This window comes from Sorex fumeus, unplaced genomic scaffold, assembly GCF_029834395.1.
Source record: "Sorex fumeus unplaced genomic scaffold, SorFum_2.1 ptg000086l, whole genome shotgun sequence".
In the NCBI taxonomy this organism is placed as follows: Eukaryota; Metazoa; Chordata; class Mammalia; order Eulipotyphla; family Soricidae; genus Sorex; species Sorex fumeus.
In genome coordinates this window covers 7,945,601-7,966,570 of record NW_026606143.1, presented here as the reverse complement: position 1 = coordinate 7,966,570, position 20,970 = coordinate 7,945,601, and the positions used below count along the sequence as shown (strand labels likewise).

General features: G+C 37.9%; 2 protein-coding genes across 8 annotated transcripts in view; one reads left to right on the top strand and one right to left on the bottom strand.

Annotated features, from left to right (window-relative positions):
- The window catches only part of CASK (calcium/calmodulin dependent serine protein kinase), a 998,363-nt gene that overhangs the window by 104,323 nt on the left and 873,070 nt on the right, over window positions 1-20,970 (bottom strand). The gene's annotated exons all lie outside the window — the stretch shown is intronic.
- The window catches only part of USP9X (ubiquitin specific peptidase 9 X-linked), a 103,498-nt gene that overhangs the window by 26,031 nt on the left and 56,497 nt on the right, over window positions 1-20,970 (top strand). For 4 of the 7 annotated variants that reach the window (XM_056131334.1, XM_056131333.1, XM_056131331.1 and 1 more), the window contains exons 3-14: window positions 44-189; window positions 4,645-4,724; window positions 7,156-7,268; window positions 8,315-8,533; window positions 11,418-11,533; window positions 11,683-11,934; window positions 12,013-12,151; window positions 12,874-13,026; window positions 13,806-13,910; window positions 17,355-17,561; window positions 18,534-18,670; window positions 20,494-20,642. In XM_056131334.1, coding sequence (XP_055987309.1) covers window positions 44-189; window positions 4,645-4,724; window positions 7,156-7,268; window positions 8,315-8,533; window positions 11,418-11,533; window positions 11,683-11,934; window positions 12,013-12,151; window positions 12,874-13,026; window positions 13,806-13,910; window positions 17,355-17,561; window positions 18,534-18,670; window positions 20,494-20,642 — 1,816 coding nt within the window. The remainder of the gene's footprint in view (window positions 1-43; window positions 190-4,644; window positions 4,725-7,155; window positions 7,269-8,314; window positions 8,534-11,417; window positions 11,534-11,682; window positions 11,935-12,012; window positions 12,152-12,873; window positions 13,027-13,805; window positions 13,911-17,354; window positions 17,562-18,533; window positions 18,671-20,493; window positions 20,643-20,970) is intronic. The other 3 variants (XM_056131335.1, XM_056131332.1, XM_056131338.1) reach the window with 1 other exon arrangement.

Here is a 20,970-nt window from a genome sequence, read left to right as displayed (position 1 = left end):
TTACATATTGCAGACTCTTAAATATAGACTATTTTTTAATTAGACTTCATCACCTGATTCTTCAAATGAAAATTCCCCGGCAACTCCCCCAGACGAGCAAGGTCAGGGAGATGCCCCACCACAGCTTGAAGATGAGGAACCTGCATTTCCACATACTGACCTAGCAAAGTTGGATGACATGATTAATAGGTGAGTTAATTTTTGGTTGGGGGGGGGGGTGGAGAGCACACAACCCAATAGTACTCAGGGCTTAGACTGCTGTCTCTGTGCTTAGGCATCACGCCTGGTGAGATTCAGGGAACCATGTGTGGTGCCATGGTCAAACATGGGTTGGCTACATGCATGGAACCTTGTTTTGTTTTATATTTGTAACATTAGGAAAACCATCATTTTGTTAGTAATGTTATTAGTGGATAAGACAAGAATGATCTGCACTTTAACATTAACCGCACTTAGAAGCCTTAACATTTCACTCTTTGCCAAGCTCTTTTTTTAACTTAGGATTTTATTTATTTTTAGGCACTGTAATTTATAATAGTGTTAATAATGTTTCAGGAATACAGTGTTGCTAAACTGCACCCTCCACCCCCTGATTATTAATGGACCTTTTCAAATGTCAGTGAAATTTTTGAATGGTTTTGGACCTAGCTGTTGTTTTTGAAGTAGAACTGTTTGATATCAGAGTTTATGAAGACTTTTAATGATATGTTGATTGCATATCCTTATGTGTGGGTTGCAACTCAATAAGGAGATTGAGTTTTTCAGCGCCTGCTCTGTGAATTCTTGACTGGTTTGGTGTACTTAATCATCTACATCTTAGCTTTTTTTTAATCTTTGTCTTGCAGACAGTTAAAAGAATAATTTTTCATACTGTACAAAGCATTTCTTTCTTACACCCCCTTTCCACATTTGCGTCATCACATACATGCTGATTATTTGGAGGAAGACACAGTGAAAGTTGAACATGTACCGTCACTGTCACTGTCCTCGTCCTCCTTTTGTTCATCGATTTGCTAGAGCAGGCCCAGTAACGTCTCCATTGTGACAATTGTTTACTGTGTTTGGCATATTGAATACGTCATGGGTAGCTTGCCAGGCTTTGCCTTGCGGGCAAGATACTCTTGGTAGCTTCCTGGGCTCTCTGACAGGGGCGGAGGAATTGAACTAGGGTGGGCCATGTTGGCCACTTGCAAGGCAGACGCCTTACCTGCTATGCTATCGCTCCAGCCCAAACGTGTACAAGTAAGACAAGGTTTTAAAGAAGGTGAAGGTAGATCATGTCAGGAAAGGCCTTACATGACTGTGTCTTCACCTGGTAGTGAGCTCAACAAGCGAGACATAAGGAGATGAGACATTTCCTCTCCAAGCTCCAAAGAAGGAAAATGAGGACTCTAATAGGCACTTGGCTTCCTAAGTTGTATTGCACTTTTTGAAAGTCATTAACTCTATTACATATATAATAGCAGGGGAAATAGAATATCTTTGCATTAAAAACAATCTTGATTATTTATGGAAGTGAGTATGCATTGCTAAACAAGTTATGTTAGTAAAGTTCTCTTCACATATTGAGTTATACATCTCATTGAAAAGTTACTTCCAAGAGTCAGGAATACATTCTTGGAGATTGTCAAGGAATGTTACTTTAACTTATCACATGTATTGATTGCTTTTTTCTTGTTAAATATAAGTTCTTGATTTTTTTCTATTACTCTATATAGTTCATTGTTTCAATTTTTTTCCCTATTACTCTGTATAGTTCATTGTTTCAAATAATATTTGAAAGAACACATCAAATGTGATTCTGGTAAATGTCTTCTAGTTATGGTTATCTGATGAATTACAGGTAAATAAAAATTGTATAAACTTTTTGTTATGCATCAAGCCCCTATCAGTCACAGTACTATAAACCACAGTGCCTCAAAATTATTTTTTACAAATGTGCCTGTGATAGAGGTAGACTGGTGAATGAGAGTGAAAAAAAAATTGTGGTGGAATGTGGATGCCACTCAAGGAATTGGTGTTGAAATATTGTATGCCTGAAACCCAATCATGATTAACTGCAGTTAAGGCAATTTAAAACCACAGCAGTCCGGTCACGGCCACAGTCCTCCCATTGTTCATCAATTTACTTGAGCGGGCCCAGTAACATCTCCATCGTGCGTCTTGTTGTTACTGTGTTTGGCATATCGAATACGTCATGGGTAGCTTGCCAGGCTCTGCCATGCGGGCGAGATACTCTCGGTAGCTTGCCGGGCTCTCCAAGAGGGGCGGAGGAATCGAACTCGGGTCCGCTATGTTGGCCGCTTGTAGGCAAACGCCCTACCGCTGTGCTATCGCTCCAGCCCCAAATTTCAACCACAGCAAATTTCTGCAATTACAGTGGTTCCTGTCCTATCCACTTTGTGTCAGGGACCCCATAGCAAAGGAACTAATAGATTTTTAATGCTTTTCTGTTTCTTGGTAGTTGTTGACTTTAGTTAGTAGCACTGTATAGCACTGTCCTCCCGTTATTCATCGATTTGCTCAAGTGGGCCCAGTAACATTGTGAGACTTGTTACTGTGTTTGGCATATGGAATACGTCACAGGGAGCTTGCCAGGCTTTGCGGTGCAGGCGAGATACTCGGTATCTTGCTGAGCTCTCCAAGAGGGGTGGAGGAATCAACTCAGGTTGGCCGTGTTGGCAAGGCAAACTCCCTACCCACTGTGCTGACTTGTTAGTAAAGTGCACTTATTATGTAATCTGAAGAATGAAGTTGTGTATTAGTTACTAATGCTGAGGGGAAAGTAAATATTTTCTTTTGGTAAATGAGAAAATATACTATATTCTAATTAGTTTATCTGATTTTTTTTTTTAATTTAAACATTCTGGGATCAGTGGCTGAGTTGGCTGTGGAGAAGAGGGACTGATGGGGAAAAAGATGGAGTCTTGGTTTTGGGGCCACAACTGATGCTCAGGCTTACTCTTGGCTCTGTCAATCAGGGATTACTTGTAGGACACAGGGAACCATATGGGGTGCCAGGGATTGAACGTGGGTTGGCTGTGTGCAAGGCAAGTGCCCTGCCCATTCCACTGTCTCTGGCCCCAAGGATGCACTCTTAAATAGTTGGGCCTGCCACCGGAATAAAGAAAGTACTTTATGGATGTAAGTCATATCTTCTTTGCCTATGAATGACTTGAAGACTTGACACAACAGCTCACTTACCTCTCAGGTATTTGTTGCTACATACTTTTCCAAATTTGTGGGGTGAGTTGAAGAGAACTAAAGGGTTCATCATAGTGTTTGCTCTGAACCCAAATCATGAAAGAACATTTAATATGAGCTATAATTACAGAAAACAAATACTGTCCTCCTGTTACTCATCAATTTGCTTGAGCGGGCCCAGTAATGTCTCCATTTTGAGACTTGTTGTTACTGTGTTTGGCATATCAAATACATCACAGGTAGCTTGCCTGGCATTGCCCTGCCAAAGAGAATCTCAGTAGCTTGCCGGCCTCTCCGAGAGGGGCGGAGGGAATGAACCCAGCTCGGCCGGGCAAGGCAAACGCCCTACCCGCTGTGCTATCCTTCCAGCCTGAGCTATAATTAAATCCATTTAATTGATTCTTTATTATTATAGTTTTATATTATTAGTAAAATAATTTTCGCATCTCTCATTGGTGTATTGTTGTGTGAACATTCAGTCAGAGGTGCTGAGACAAGGAGCATTTATGTCATGGAGGGTTCAGGTTCTCTCAGACCTCTGACAAAGGTAGAGAGCCCCGAAATCTCCTTTTATTGCCATCCTACTGTTCATACTCTAAAGGGCTCACTACAGTGATGTCACCAAAAGAAATTACAGAAAGAACATTGAGGCAGGCAAAGCATGTATTGTTTCCTTTATCCAGGTCAGTGCATTTTGGCCTAAGGAAACGGAAATCTTTCTTGGGCTACTAGTATTTGAGTTTGCATCACAAAGACCGGGCTGGGCAGCCACCTGAAATCTACATCCCAAAGACTAACTGGGCTAGCATTTGAAATTTGCATCCCAAAGTCTAGGCTGGGCCAGGAATCTACATGTCAAAGATCAGGCTAGGCTTTACTCACTGACTTTCAATATACAGAAATTTATGAAATTATTTACTGAAGGCAGCTTAAAGGAAAAAGATGTTCAGCTTCATCCAAACCAGTCAGGACACACGAGAAATCGCGCCCATTTTCATGGGTCCCTATGTCCTTGCCTGTTGTGCGGTACAAGTCTACGTTGGCTCATCCTGACCACTCAGTCCAGCCCCAACATCTCTGAAGAATATTCACGCAACAGTGTATATTTTAATGGCTCCTTTTTGTTTGTTTTTGGGCCACACCCTGCTGTGGCCACGGCTTACTCTTCATAGCTCTATGCTCAGGGCTTACTTTGGTAGTGCTCAGGGAACCATATAGAGTACTGAAGATCAAACCAGATCTGCTGAGTTTAAGGCACCTTACCCATTGTACTATCTCTTTGGCCCCAGTTATATGTTTTCTTTGAGACAATACGTGGTACTTAGTCCACAAAGAAGTTATTCTGCCAGCCATACTGTCTAAGTGTCTAAAATTAATAGCTTATTTTTAGTGCTTCTTGTCATATACAACTAATAACCATCTTTCTATTATAATTTGTAGGCCTCGATGGGTGGTTCCAGTTTTGCCGAAAGGGGAATTAGAAGTGCTTTTAGAAGCTGCAATCGATCTTAGTAAAAAAGGTAAGTTCAGATGTTACTGTGCTTTCCGTGATATTTACAGTGCTACTAGATACACGTTTAACTTCTTCTCTCAAAACTTGTGTTTTCTTCCCTAATAAACTTCGAATAACCCTGGACTAGAGCATCTAAGGAGCTTTCTTGCTATGGCTTATGACTTAGAATAAGGATTCATCTCTATCTACAAGGGTATTTGTGAACTCTTAGAAGTTATTCAAGAATTTAGTGTGTGTGTATGTATGCACATTTAAAGTACAGAAGTTTGTATGTTAATTTTTTTTTGGAGGGGGAGGCTCCCAAACAGTGCTCAGAAAGTTCCTGGATTCCACTTGTCAGTTTTGATCACTGACCATTTAATGCAAGGACTCAAGGATATGATGCTGCTCAGGCCCTGCAGCGCATGGGATACCCAGGCCATCCTAGAGTTTCTAGGGAACTTCTAAGGGAGGCTTGTACTTTGGTGTTGCTCAGGACCATGTGGTGCTGCGATTCTAAACCAGCTCAGGTACATGCTAGGCATTTGCCCTAACTGCTGCACTATTTTCCATTCCTGATTAATTTTTTAATGTACAGAAAAGGTTTGAATGTTCTCTAAAAAGAAAGGCTTAAAAGATGAGATCCATGGGGCGGGAGCGATAACACAGCGGGTAGGGCATTTGCCTTGCACGCGGCCAACCCGGGTTCGATTCCCAGCATCCCATATGGTCCCCCTGAGCACTGCCAGGAGTAATTCCTGAGTGCATGAGCCAGGAGTAACCCCTGTACATTGCCGGGTGTGACCCAAAAAGCAAAAAAAACCCAAAAAAGATGAGATCCTGTGGAGTTTTTTTCTAGTGATCAATCTAGTTGTAGCAAAATTACCAAATGACTCCTCTTAGGAATAAACGCATTCCATTTAATTCTTAGAATTAATAAATATTAACACAATTGAAATTGATTGCTGTAAAAGTTAATATTTAGAGTTCCTTGCTTAAAACCTAATCCATGGCAAGAGTGAATTTTCTTATGTTAATTATCCCTCATTGAGAATGTGTTTGGGGAGTTGGTTTAAAGGGCTGAAGTGCATAATTTATATACAGGAGCCCTGGGTTCAGTCCTTAGCACTGCATGTCCCCTGAGTACTAGCCAAGCCCCTGAGTGTTGTCAAGTGGCATTTACATGCAAAAAAAAATGTCTCTGTGATCTGTAAAAACTTGTTTAGTATTGTTTATATTCAGTGGGCATGTGTCATGTACGCCTCACACTATTACAAGTATATTACTGTTTTTTTTTTCTTTTTAGTTTTAATTTTTTTGTTTTGGGGACCACATATGGCAGTGCTCTTGGGGACCATATGCCATGTAGAACTTGAACTGAGTTTGGCTGTGTGCAAGGCAAGCGCCTTAACCCCTGTACTTTGGCCCATATTACTGGGTTTAAATATTCTCTTTGTATAGAACAAAATTCAGGTAACTTATGTTCAAATAACCAGCTTTCCTTTCTGTTTTTTTTTGTTTGTTTTGCTTTTGGACCAAACCCAATGGCACATTTGTCATCAAGAGTTAAAGACTGTCTTTGGAGGCATATGGTTTTGTTGCCTTTCTAAAGTAAGGTAAAATTAAGATGTAATGAAGCGTAGATGCTGAGATAGTGAGAGACTCATAGGAAAACAGAACAGTTTTTATTTAATACTTTCCTAGAATCATACAAGGATATTTATACTGAGCATTTAACTTGCAACCAAATGATTATGACATGCCCTTTTATTTTGGTTGTGGGCGGTGCTCAGGTCTTAATCTTGGCTCTGTGCTCAGGGATCATTACTGGCTGAGCTTGGGGTATGGGGAACCACATGTGGCACTGGGGATTGAACCCAGGTTGGCTGCTTTGCACGAGGCAAGCAAGAGCCTGGCCTGCGAGTCTCTTGGTCACCTGAAATGTCTAAGTTTTAAAGTTTATAATGCTTTGAAATATTTATATTCACTACAAACACTTTAGGTCTATTGTCATAATTCGGAATTATTTTCAACTCATAATACACTTGTAGCCAGTTAAAGATTTTTAAATTCTTAGAGATTGACCTTTGGACCCAGGAACATTCCTAACACTTGGAGTATTGTTTTTTTTTGAGGACTGAAGTGATAGTAAAGTGGGTAGGGCACTTGGTTTGCACACAGTCGACCTGGTTCAATCCCCAGCATCCCTTATGGTCCCCTGAATCCTCCAAGGGTGATTCCTAAGCACAGAACCAGGAGAATTAAGGCTGAACACTGCCAGATGGAGCCCCAAAACTCATCTTTGTGACCTTTCGTGATAATGTTGTTTTTTCCCCCTCAAAAGTAGCCTTCATGTGCTGTCAGTGAATAGCTTGTAAATGTTTCTTACCTTTTTATTAGATATTGTCAAATTGCCAGGTAAGTAATTTGCTCACATTATTTTTCTTCCTTGATCTTAGGCCTGGATGTTAAAAGTGAAGCGTGTCAGCGATTTTTTCGAGATGGATTAACAATATCATTCACTAAGATTCTCACAGATGAGGCAGTGAGTGGCTGGAAGTTTGAAATTCACGTAAGTCTTTTTGGAATTTGTTATCTTAAAAATCTTTTTACATACTGATTTTGCTGATTATTTTCAGATGTGTAAAATGTACAGGTAATGTATTTGACCCCTAAACCAGTTGTGTACTACAAAAGGTAGAAAACCCTTGACTATGGAGAGAAAATAATACTTATATTAAAAAAAAAAAGAAACAACCCTGCAATAACTTAATACCTGATAGTGAGGAATGGGGAAATTTCTTCATAAGTAAAAATGAAGCTTTATAGTGTGAATTCTTATTGTAATTGTGACAGAAAGATTCTTCATAGAGAATTGTATGTGGTCCAAAGTGGGTGATTCCCAAAATGACTGTCAAAAGAAAACAAGTTTTCTAAACACCTTCAATCTAAGCAAATATCCTCTTTGTTGATTGTTGTCAGATTCTAGATTTCTTAAAAAGTAAAAACTTATGCATCTTCTATTGATAGAAATGTTAATCATTACTTTGTCTTAGATATTTGTATTACAGAAATGGTAAGCAGATAGTTGTGCTCTGAACAAGTACAACCAAGTTAAAAATCCCAGTAGCTTCTTATTCAGTATCAAACTTTGTGAGGTTTTGAAATAGAAACTTTACAAGTGGTGTTACACATGCTTTGTGTTGAAGCTTAGCAAATATTCTTGGATAATTGGTCCATTGTTTATAGATTTTTTTAAATTGCTTCTAGTATTAGATCACAAAAAGTAAAAGTAATCTAGTAAATTTTGTAATCTGGTAAAAGATTACAAAAAGAAAGGTTAATTTCCCCTTTTTTTGCAGTGATAATTTGTGCTTGTCTGTTAATGTAAAGCCTACATCATTTCATAAGTCATTGGACGTAGGTACTGTGTAAGGTCTAGAATAAATACTAGTTTTGTATTTTGATTTATTGTTTGTATCTCATTGGTGAAACTAAACATTTCAAGTGATCAGTATAGAAAAATTTAGAGGTCATTACGGAGATATGATAGGAATATGTTTTGTTTGGAGTTGTCAGTGTATATCTTAAAAATCACTTTTGCCTTGTATAAAACAGAGGTGTATTATCAACAATACTCATCGCCTGGTGGAGCTATGTGTGGCCAAGTTGTCCCAAGATTGGTTTCCACTGCTAGAACTTCTCTCAATGGCCTTAAATCCTCATTGCAAATTTCATATCTACAATGGTACTCGTCCATGTGAATCTGTTTCTTCCAATGTTCAGTTGCCTGAAGATGAACTCTTTGCTCGTTCTCCGGACCCTCGATCACCAAAAGTGTGTTGGTTTGTTATTTTCAAATTAGCCTGTTTTGCTTGTTCACATTACTTTAAATGATGTGTATCTCTTGTGAACGTGGGGAGAATGATATTCTTAAAGTGGCTATGCATTGTTTTGTGTTTTTTCTTGGGGCGGCATATCTGGGTGTGCTCAGGAATCATTTGTGATGGTGTTCAAGGTACCAGCCATATGTGTTGCTGTCTATCAAACTAGGGCAAGCTCCATGAAGTGCAAGCCTCTTACCTCTTACTACAGTGTCTCTTCCGCTTCTGCATTGTTTTGTTTGGAAAGAAAAAGAATTTTCTTATGTAGTTAGTACGTGGCCTCTTGGGAAGTAGTCATAATTTGAGTAAAGTATGAAACATGTCTTTTTTTTCCTTCACACTTTTGTTTCTTTAGTGTGTTTTTCTTATAGCCCCCAAGCCAGTGCTTTGGGGGGCTCCCAGCTATGCTGCACCAACTGGTGATGGCTCTAGGCTTGATCCTGGTTGAGTAGATGCTGCTTGGGTCAGAAGTGCTGGACAGAGGGCATGCAGTGAAGGGTTTTGAAGTCCCATTCCAATATACTCCAGGCCTACACCCGTGACACTTGAGCTATCTCTCCATTCCCCATTTTTCTTTTAAATCAGTTAAGACTACTTCTTTGATTAAGGCCATGATAATTCTAAACTTTATAAGATTTAGATTCCAAAATTGACATATGACAAAAGTAACTAATGTAGGACATAAAAGTAAAATTACAGTTTATTTTGCCAAAAAAAATATATAGGAATCTCAATATATGTGCTATAAATTAAAAAGTTCTAAAAATATAAAGTTTAGAACCCGCTTTTCAGAATGTACTTTCAAAAGCATATCCCTAGATAATACTACTTTCGTTAGATAATTTGTGACAGGTTTTAGAAAGGTGGGAGACTTGTATAGTATTGTGAATCTTAAAAAAAAATCAAACCAGGAAAATTTGAGTTTCTACATACAATGCTTTCATTCAGTTAAGAACTGGAATCATTAAAATGTTTAAATTTATTTCTTTGGTATATTCTGTTATTTTTCTGATGTCTTCCAAATTCATATTCTTGCCACTTGATGGCCTATTTTTGTTTGTGCAGATTACATATCTTAATAGTGACCATCTCTATGAGATGTGTTTGTTTTTTGCTTTGTAGGTCAATAATCTGTAAATTCAGGTTATAGCTATTTAAGATTGCTTTGAGGTGAAGGTATTTTTATCTCATCCTTTGAAGCCTAGTTCATTTTGGGTATCACTAATTACTGAGTGTTCCTAATTGCTTAAACGTTCCTTGTTGGAAAAGTCACCAGATGAGATGATTGTTAACTTTGGCCTAAGTTTTTACTTGGTGCATGTATACTATTTCATGTTAAGTATTTCATTCTCAATCCATTTACTGGAGAATTAAAATTACTACATATGAGTACTCAAAATAGCTAAATACCAGAAGGGACATGGTGAATTAATGCCTCAGATGTTTTTGGTTGTTAAGAAGGTAGAAAAGTTTTGGAGCTTTAGAGCTAGTACATTGGGTAGGGAGCTTGCCTTCTGTGCAGCCAACCAAGGTTCAGTTTCCGGCATCTTTATGGCCCCCTGTGTATGGCCAGGAGTGGTTCCTAAGCCCAGAGCTAGGAGTTAAACCCTGAGCATCACCAGGTGTGGCCTAAAAGTAGGAACATAGTATGATGAATTGGTGGTAATTGAATATTACAGAATTGTAATATTTTGTGGACTCTACAAAAACATTACTAAAACTCTTAAAAAATATTTTTCAATATTGTTTATCACTAGCTGTGCTAGAGACCACTCAGGATATATCTGGAGGCATTTGGGAGTGTTAGAGCAGGAACCGTCATCCTGATCCTTCCCATCCCTGTGTTTCCCATCTCCCAACCATATCATCACTTTTTAAAGTAGTTGCCTTTTGCTTTAGACTTTTTAGGTTGCTGTGAAAGTTATTTTTGAATAACTAAGCTTAGTTAAGAAATTGTCTCTTCACACCCAACCTCCTTGTTTTTCTCAGCATTTGAAAATGTGGCCTTTCAAGAAGGCAAGGTATAAATACTTGACTTGAGTACACTGAGTTTTTTAGATTCTTTGCTCTATATAACTTCATTTTAGAGACATTGTTTTAACTACACAAATTATTTTTCTGTAACAACGTCATTGTTTTGAGTTATTACTATCCCTTAGTAAAAGATTAAATGACAATCCATGTTGCATTGTGGTAGCTCTGATAGATGATAATAGAGGTACATTCACAAGTCAGTAAAAGAATCATCCAGAATGTTCATTCTAGTTTGGAGCAATAAATACTAATAAAATGAATTAATTTTTAATTAATAACTCTTGAGCTTTAATCTATTATATTCATGGGGATATTTTCGTTAGCCACAGCAATAACAAAAAATGAATCTAAACATTAATTAGGTCACTAATTTTTTTTTTTAGCGTGGGCCCCCTTAAAATTTTTAAAATAATTTTTAGATAAAGTATTCTCAGGATAGTACCTGAAATAGAAACATGACTTCTAATTCCAGTTCTCCAACTATATTTGGTACAAACAATTACACCCTGGTGATTAGAATAGCCACTTTTAATGCAGCTTATATCTTTCAGTATTGTTAATGGAACTTAATACTTAGATGTTATGTGCTTATATATATTCCAGTATATATTCCTCTGTGTATGTATACACACACACATTAGAATAATGCCATTGACTTTTCTAGCAAAATTCAATTTATGACACATTAGAATAATGCCATTGAATTTTCTAGCAAAATTCAATTTAAAAAATGGCCTTAGATAATGTAATACGAGTTTTTTTTAAAAGCATGATGTTTACTTTTTTAATTCATCTTGTTTCAGGGTTGGCTAGTGGATCTTCTAAATAAGTTCGGCACTTTAAATGGGTTCCAGATACTGCATGATCGTTTCATTAATGGATCAGCATTAAATGTTCAAATAATTGCAGCCCTTATTAAGTAAGTTTTAAAATGTATCTCCGTTGCATTAGAAATTGTGACTTTATTGCTTGGTAAAAATTGAGTTTTTTAAAAATAAGTCTTGTTTTTCTCTTAAACTGGTAAATTAGATTTTTTAAAGATTACTATACTGTATTTTTTGTTTTCAGACCATTTGGACAGTGCTATGAGTTTCTCACTCTTCATACAGTGAAAAAGTACTTCCTTCCAGTAATAGAAATGGTTCCACAATTTTTGGAAAACTTAACTGATGAAGAATTGAAAAAAGAAGCAAAGAATGAAGCTAAAAATGATGCTCTTTCAATGATAATTAAGTCATTGAAGAATTTAGCATCAAGAGTTCCAGGACAAGAAGAAACTGTAAAAAATTTAGAAATATTTAGGCTAAAAATGATACTCAGGTAAGCTGTTTATTTTTTCAGATAATTACTTCTCTGAATGTGTTAAGAATTGTATTTAACTCTGAATTTCTCCTATAGATTGTTGCAGATTTCTTCTTTCAATGGGAAGATGAATGCATTGAATGAAGTTAATAAGGTGATATCAAGTGTGTCATATTACACCCACCGGCATGGTAACCCTGAGGAGGAAGAATGGCTCACAGCTGAACGAATGGCTGTAAGTTCTCTTGAGTTTTAATTGATAAAAAATTTATTTGAGACAGAGTAATGTGGAAATCATCTGCCCCACAATAGGGGGATATGGGATGGGGGTGTGCTGGGGATTTTGGTGGTGGAGAATGGGCACTGGTGAAGGGACGGGTGTTTCATTGTATGACCGAGACTTAGACCCGAAAGCTTTGTAACTGCTCTCACGGTGATTCAATAAATAAAATTACAAAAAATGGGGGAAAAAAAGTAAGGTGGAGTTCATGCACAATTCAATCAGCTAATAAGTGGCTGAATAAATAAATAAATAGCAGTACTCTGCTACATAAAAAAAATTTATCTGAGACAAAATTTAAAACAGCATTAATGAAATTTAGTAATGCTAACATTGTAGGAGAAAACCATGAAATCAAAGGGTGTTTAGATTGATTATGGCTCTGTTTCTTTTGCGAATTTTTGGTAGTAATATTTTATTATGTGGTGGTGATATCTAAACCATTAAGATTGCTGAGTAAATTATTGGAATAGGATTTTAGTTCAGTATTTCAATTTTATGGGTAAATTTATGTGCAAAATTTAGTTCCAAGTAGTTGACTTTTTAAAAAATGCCTTAAAACAATATCGTCCTTATCTTTGAGCATTTAAAAATTTGTTTCTCTTTAAAAGTGAATAGTATCACATAGGTTCAGAAGTCTGTTTCTTCATTAAAACAAGTTTTTAAATTATATTTAGGAATGGATACAGCAGAACAATATCTTATCCATAGTCTTGCGAGATAGTCTTCATCAGCCTCAATATGTAGAAAAGCTAGAGAAGATTCTTCGTTTTGTCATCAAAGAAAAAGCATTGACCTTACAAGATCTCGATAATATCTGGGCAGCACAGGTAAGGAATTTAAAATAGTGGCTAATTGGTTTTAAAAAAAAGATACTGAAAGTCAAATAACATGTTAACACTAGTTAACATGAAATTGACTTTTTAGAGTTATAGTATATTTATGCTTTTGTATTGCCCTAACCTCTCAACTCCCTTTGGTTTTCAATGGACCATGAGATGTTGGGCTTAGAACCCAGGACTCCTTCAAAAGTAAAGCCTGAACTTCAGTCCTTTGCATCTTCTCCCAGTCCTTAAATGTTTGTAATTTACAGATAATCCTATGAGGATTCTTTCTGAAATACTTGCAGTGTTTTAAAATAAAAGTGTTCTTTCAGTGGTACCAGAGAGATAGTACAGCAGGTAGGATGTTTGCCTTAGCATGCAACTAACCGAGATTCAATTCCTGGCACCCCACAATGGTCCTCTGAACCCTGCCAGGAGTAAGCTCTGAGCACAGCCAGGTGTGGTCCAAAGACCAAAATAAAATAAAAAGTTCATTTTTTGGGAAAGGTTGGCAAATTTGTTAGTACTTTAAAGCAAAAAATAACAGGTATAGCTTTTTAAAACAGACATTCCTTTGTTCATGAACTTGACACAAATTGAGGAAATTTGTGAGATCAGATGATCATGCGATTATAATCCAAATAATTCAAAATACTTTTCAGAAGAATAAACATTTTTGCTTTCAAAACTGAAGTTATGATTGCTTTGAATATCTTTTTGTTTTCTGGGCCTTGCTCAGGGGGAAGTCTTGATGCTGATTTTCTTTGGTTTTGTTTTTTCAATAGGCGGGGAAGCATGAAGCGATTGTGAAGAATGTACATGATCTTCTGGCAAAATTGGCATGGGATTTTTCTCCTGAACAACTTGATCATCTTTTTGATTGCTTTAAGGTAAAAATAGTTCACAGTAAAGTGTTACCTTTTTCCTTTCCATGTTGGGTTGTCCAGCTTAGTTCTTCCTGAATGCACAGTCTGTCCTCCAGTTGATTGAAATAATTTTCTAGCCTAACCATTTCATGTTCAATGTAGTTCTTTAGGTCTCAGTTGTTCTTGAACAATAAATACAGAAATTAAATACTTAACAGAAATTATCATATTAGTCATTATTTATTTTTCCAGTAAATAGCTTCAAAATTCTTCATCTGTACAATCACTGTCACTGTCCTCCCGTTGTTCATCGATTTTCTCGAGTGGGCCCAGTAAGGTCTCTATCGTGAGACTTGTTACTGTGTTTGGCATATCTAATACGTCCTGCGTAGCTTGCCAGGCTTTGCCGTGCAGGCAAGACACTCTCGATTAGCTTGCTGGCCTCTCCGAGAGGGGTGGAGGAATCGAACTCGGATTGGCTGCGTGGGCCACGTGCAAGGCAGACGCCCTACCCGCTGTGCTTTCGCTCCAACCCATCTATACAATAATAACCCTAAAAGAATGGACTTCTTTCCCCTAGTAATTTTTATACTATAGGTTAGGTGAAATTTAGGGCACTTTTGGGATATCTGAGTAATGCATTGGAAGAGTTGACAGCAGATTACCAAATAATTTTAGTAGTCTGGGGTGATGTGCATAGGCAGAATGGAAATGGAGTTAATAAATTGTAGCATCCAAGAGCTGATATAAGCATATTTGAATGATGCCAGCATTTTCTCTCTAAGGCATGTCGTTGGTGTGCCGTTGCTAGTATTGAGTTTTTAAAAGCCAGGTTATAGAGAGGCATTTGTGGATGAAGTACTGTAAGACCTAATGGCAGTCTTCACAAGGTATTCTATTATCATTCTGGTGGTATCAGAGTACCAGTGCCAATGGTTGGTATAATCACTGCAGTCACTTTAGAGATTGTTTCCTGAAAATTTTGAGATTTTCATAGCTCATCGGTTTGGTTTTTGAGTATGTACTATTACTTTTATGTATGTATATGAATATTATAACGTGAAAGTTACACACTTATCAGGGTACATTTAGAAGAATCCTTTGTATTGGCAAAATGCTGCTGTGTGGGGCCAAGTAATACACTACAGCAGATAGTGTTCTTGCTTTACATGCCGCTGACCCAGATTTGATCCCCTGCACCCCATATTGTTTCCCAAGCCCACAATTAGCGATCCTTAAGGACAGAGCCACAAGGAAGCCCCGAACACTGTCTGAACACCCCGAAAAAAATGCTATCTATGATGGATAAATTACTGAATTTTCATGTAATGGAATACTTCTTTATATAGAGTGAATAAATTTAATGTTCAGACACAAGTGTGATGAACAAAAAGGAGGATTGCAGTCACACAGAATACTTTGTATCTAGATTGCATTTAGCATTAGCTTCAGAAATGGCCCCAGCTGAATTTCTAGAGTACTGTGTACCATGTATTACTCTTGACCGTGGTAATAACCACATATATACATTATGTACTGTAATACAGTGCATTATCTATACTTTTTTTGATATGTATATGTCTTTCTATGTATGTATACAGACAAATACATGCACACAAGGAAAAAAACTACTGGCTTCTGTACTCCAGACTAAATTAGATTTGGTAGATATTGGAGGTCTTTAGCAGTATTCTCAGATGAGTCAGAGGCACACTTAAGTTGTGAATCAAATTTTGTTTTGAGGTGAGCAAAATATTGATGGAACCTTTTTATCCACTTTTTTAGTGCTTCATTAAAGATAAAACTTGAAAAAAATTCCTTAATCCATTGAAGTATATTAAAGGCAAATGAGTAAATAATAGTTACCCTGGGTATTTTAAAATATTTGTATCTTTTAATCTGGAAATAACTTCCTAAGTGGTGGTACGTGACAGATAATGATCGTGATTGGAGCAGGAAAGAAGTGGGATTCTTTCTAGTACATTAGCCTAGACTTGCCTTGGGTACCCTCTCCTCTCTGGTGGTTGTAAATGCATTTGTACTCTAAATATGACAGTTCTCTATCCTTTTCCTAAGTCCAGATCCTCAATCCCCTTGCAGCTCTTCCTAGACTACAAACTAATGATTACAACCGTGTTGGTGAGATTTTTGATTTTGGGTTCACACTTAGTTTTTGCACTCAGAAATTGCTCCCCAGCAGTGCTTGGGGGACTGTACAAAATGCCGGGGATAGAACCCAGGTCAGCCACGTGCAAGGCAGTTGCTCTACCCACTGTACTATCACTCCAGCTCCCTTGATTAGGCTTTGTATATTTGCTAGCTTAGTTTTTTAATGTTATGCTTTTTGGGTCACACCCAGCAATGCACAGGAGTTACTCCTGGCTCATGCCTCAGGAATTACTCCTGGAGGTGCTTGGGGGACCGTATGGGATGCTGAGAATCGAACCTAGGTCGGCTGCGTGCAAGGCAAATGCCCTACCTGCTGTGCTACTGCTCCAGCCCTAGTTTTTTAATGTTTTGATTTATAAGGAAATCTTTGTCCTTGAAAGTCACTGTCACTGTCCTCCCATTGTTCATCGATTTCCTCCAGCAGGCCCAGTAACGTCTCCATTGGGGACTTTGTTGTTACTGTGTTTGGCATATCGAATACATCACGGGTAGCTTGTCAGGCTCTGCCGTGTGGGCGAGATACTTTCGGTAGCTTGCCGGGCTCTCCGAGAGGGGCGGAGGAATCGAACTCGGGTCAGCCATGTTGGCTGCGTGCAAGGCAAAAGCCCTACCGCTATGCTATCACTCCAGCCTGTCCTTGAAAGTAATTAGACCAATTTAGAGTTCCACCAAAGACTTTACATGCTTGCTAGGAGTTATTTTTGTAGCATTCTGAGTATTTGACATTCTGCTTGGTTTGATGCAATGACTTTTTGTGCTTTTGGTGTTTCTATTCTCAATTATCAACAAGATGGAAGGTCTTTTCATATTTCTATTGTCTTATTTTGTATTGTGGTTCAACCATTCAAGTCTTGTCCATTTTTTTGCCCAATGGGTTGTTAATATTTTTCTTAATCCATAAAAGTTGTTGAACAATACAAATGTTTTTATCATTTGAAAGGTTGAAGTAGTTTTTCCCACTTATAGTAGTAAGGTAGCTTTAGATGAGCAGATTTAATTATTTTGGGGTGGTAGGCTGGTGTGAGCTTGGGCCACACCTGGAAGTGCTCAGTACTTATTCCTGGCTCTTCTCAGGGATCACTCTTGCTGACCTCAGAGGACCATATGTTGGGTCAGGGGATCAAACCTGGGTTGGTTGTATGAAGGCAAGTGCCTTAACTCCTGTGTTCTCTGGCTCATCTCCTAGATGTCTTGAATAGGCCTGTGCCTACCTTACATGGTGTTTCTGGTTAGTTAATTGAACGGCAGTTTCAGCAGTGACAACTGAGTGTCTTGATGTCATTTAAATTGTTTTTCTAGGCCAGTTGGACAAATGCAAGTAAAAAGCAACGTGAAAAGCTGCTGGAACTGATACGTCGTCTTGCAGAAGATGATAAAGATGGTGTGATGGCACACAAAGTGTTGAATCTGCTGTGGAATCTGGCCCATAGTGATGATGTTCCTGTTGACATCATGGACCTGGCACTCAGTGCCCACATCAAAATACTAGATTATAGTTGTTCCCAGGTAAGCACCTTAGCTTTTCCTGTTGTTTTCTCAACCCTCACAATTCAAATGGCTTAGTTACAGCATTTCCATGTTATTTTTATGTCATTTTTCTAGGATTGATAGGCTGCCTGGTCTGTTACCAAGGCACCTGTAGGCAACTCCTAGCAATACGTGGCCAAAGCAAATGCTCGGCCTGTTAAGCTATCTCTCTATACTATGAAGATAAATTCTTTCTTTTTTAAGTGCTTGATTGAATGTTTCTTTCTCTTTTTTTCAATTTTTTTTGTTGTTTAGTTTTATTTTTCTTTGAAGCTTTTTGACTGTATTGTTGATAGAATTTCATGCAAAAAACAATGTTCCAGCACCACACCCTACACCAGAGTGTCTACTTACTTCCCTTCACCGTGTCTTGGTAAATTATTTAAAACTTTGTTGCTATGCCATTTTCTCAGTAAATATATTTTTCACCATGTGAATAATTGGGGTTGTTACTGACTTCTACATAGGTTTAGAGCCTCTCAATACATAGCATAATGATACTTTCAGTAAGTTTTCCTTTTAAAAAATACTTGGTTTGTGTTGTGTTTGTTTGGCAACATCCAGCAGTGCACCGGGCTTACTGCTGGCTTTGCGCTCAGGTATTGTTCCTGGCAAGGGTTGGGGTGCCATGGATATATAACCCAGGTTGACCATATGCAAGTCAAGTGCCCCACATGATCTCTCCAGCCCCCTTTTTGCGAACTTTAGAAAGTGATTGTTTGAAAGAAAATTTCTTTCAATATGTATAATATGACATATACTTTTGTGTATAGATAAGTTTATGAAATACTGAGCTCTTTTAGTGTTTTGACATTTCGGTAATAAAAGTAAAATGAGCCAGTACCTAACTAGTCGTATTGGTAATTTTTCTATGTTTCAATTGTCAAAATAATATGAAGATATAATTTCTGAGGCTTTATGTATATCAAACACTGAAATTGTTTGTTTCAGGATCGTGACACACAGAAGATCCAGTGGATAGATCGTTTCATTGAAGAACTTCGCACAAATGACAAATGGGTTATACCTGCATTGAAACAAATTAGAGAAATTTGTAGTTTATTTGGTGAAGCACCACAAAATTTAAGGTAATGTTTTAATAGAAATTTTCGACATTTTCATTCATGTATTTATTTAGTTGTGAAAAACAGCATATCCATTCGTACAAGCAAGAGTTGAGTAGGATGGCTAGATGCTATGAGATTGGTTTGTTTGGAACAAAACAAGTTTCCTTGATCACATATTCACCTCTTTTGATGAAGCTGGTAAATTAGGGTTTTGGAAAGGACAGAAAGAAATAATATTGTGATAACCTGTGGGCAGAGCTGACTACAAAAGAACTATTCTAAACTGTGCTTTGAACATACACTAAAATTTCAGTAAAAGTGTTTCCTTTGGAGGTAGGTGGGAGAAGGAAGTTTGCCATGAAAGATTCTATAATGGGGAAGGCTTTTACATACCTTTTTGTTTCGGTAAAAAGAATAATTTGGGAAGATAGAAGGAATAATGAGGGTCAGTGTGTGTGTGTGTGGGGGGGGGGGTAACACCTGGTGGTGCTGTGGGACCATGTGGTAACCCAGAATTATAACCTGGGCTCCTGCTGCAAAAGTATGTGCTCTATCCCTTGGAGCCATCTTCCTGTTGTTACTGTGTTGTTACTGTGTCTGGCATATCGAATACTCTCGGTAGCTTGCCGGGCTCTCCGAGAGGGGCGGAGGAATCGAACTCGGGTCGGCCATGTTGGCTGCTTGTAAGGCGAACGCCCTACCGCTGTGCTATCGCTCCAGCCCATCTTTCTGTTACTAAAATATTTTTTTTTTTAAATCTTGCTTTTTAACAAAAGTGACTTGTAATTGGAAATAATTCAATTTTTTTCTTTGATTTAATTCTTCAGTGTAATTTACAGCTTAATCTTTGTGTTGCCCATCTTAAAAAGAATGTTTGTACTTGACGGTTCTGGAAGTAAGCATGTGAAACTTTATAGATGCCTTGGTACTACTAGAGTATGTGAGTAGAAATCAAACACTGAGTCCAGAAATGTGTAGGGTGCTTGCCTTGTATGCAGCCAATCCAGCACCCCATATGGTCCCTTGAGCCCACCAGGATTGATCCCTGATCACTGCTGGGCATGCCCCCCCCCCCAATTAAAAAAGGGGGGAATGGGATACCTAAGTATATACTCCCATGGTAATCTGGGGCATATATATTTATTTTTTTTCAAAACATTATGTTAAATATTTATGATCTCTACTAAATGCTAAACACTACATTTTTTCTATACGTACTTTGATGATTTAATTTTAATTGATATAGTAGGAGATTGATCAATATGCCTTCCATGGTAAAGTATTTGTAACTGTCTAATATAATCAGAGTTACATGACTGTTGTCTTTCACTCAAAATCTTTTACACATTTGCAGTGAGGAACAAACAGGAAAACTAAACCATTGGGCCAAAGTGATAGTATAGGGGTTAAAGGTGCTTTCTGTGTACATGACTGACCCCAGTTTGATCCCTCACTGAGTCTCTGGTTTCCTGAACAAAAGCAGCAATCCCTCTTAGCACAGAACCAGAATTAAGCCTTTTGCAACACAGATAGGCAGGGAGTCATGATTATTTTCCTTGAAATTGTTGGACACTATCATTAAGTGATGTAAATGGTTCAAAGTTTCAACCTTTTTTTAAAATTCAATATATGGGTGAATATATTGATTCTGAGGCAGGTAGGGCACTTGCTTTGTACTCGGCCAACCTGGGTTCAATACCCAGCATGCCAAGTGGTCCCATTAGCAGAGCCAGGAGAAATGCCTGACCATTGCCAGGAGTGCTCCCAAAATATAAATAAATATATAGTAAATAATTAAGCTCTTTGATTATAGCAGAGTTTAATTTCCTAATTATATTGTTAAGTTCTTCTCGTTTCAGTCAAACTCAGCGAAGTCCCCATGTATTTTATCGCCATGACTTAATCAATCAACTTCAGCACAATCATGCCCTAGTTACTTTGGTAGCAGAAAACCTTGCAACTTACATGGAAAGCATGAGACTGTATGCTAGAGGTATGTATTGTTAGCTGATATGAATTTGGGGAAATAACAGCAACTTCCCTTACAGTACCTTTTCCTTGCCTTTTGCGGGGGGAGGGGGCATTAATTAGATAAGACAGTAAATTTACAATATGCAATATAATTGGTTTTTACCAGTTATATTCTCGTGGACTTACAATATATTTTTACTACCAACTTTAATGCACTCTAAACTCCAGACCAGCATTTCAAGGTTCTTCGCTAAGTGCTTGCATTCCTCTGCTCTCTTGTTAAATTGATTTCTTCCCCTACCCCACCCCACCCCACCCCACCCCCCGAGTCTGGGAACTCTGCCTGTTCT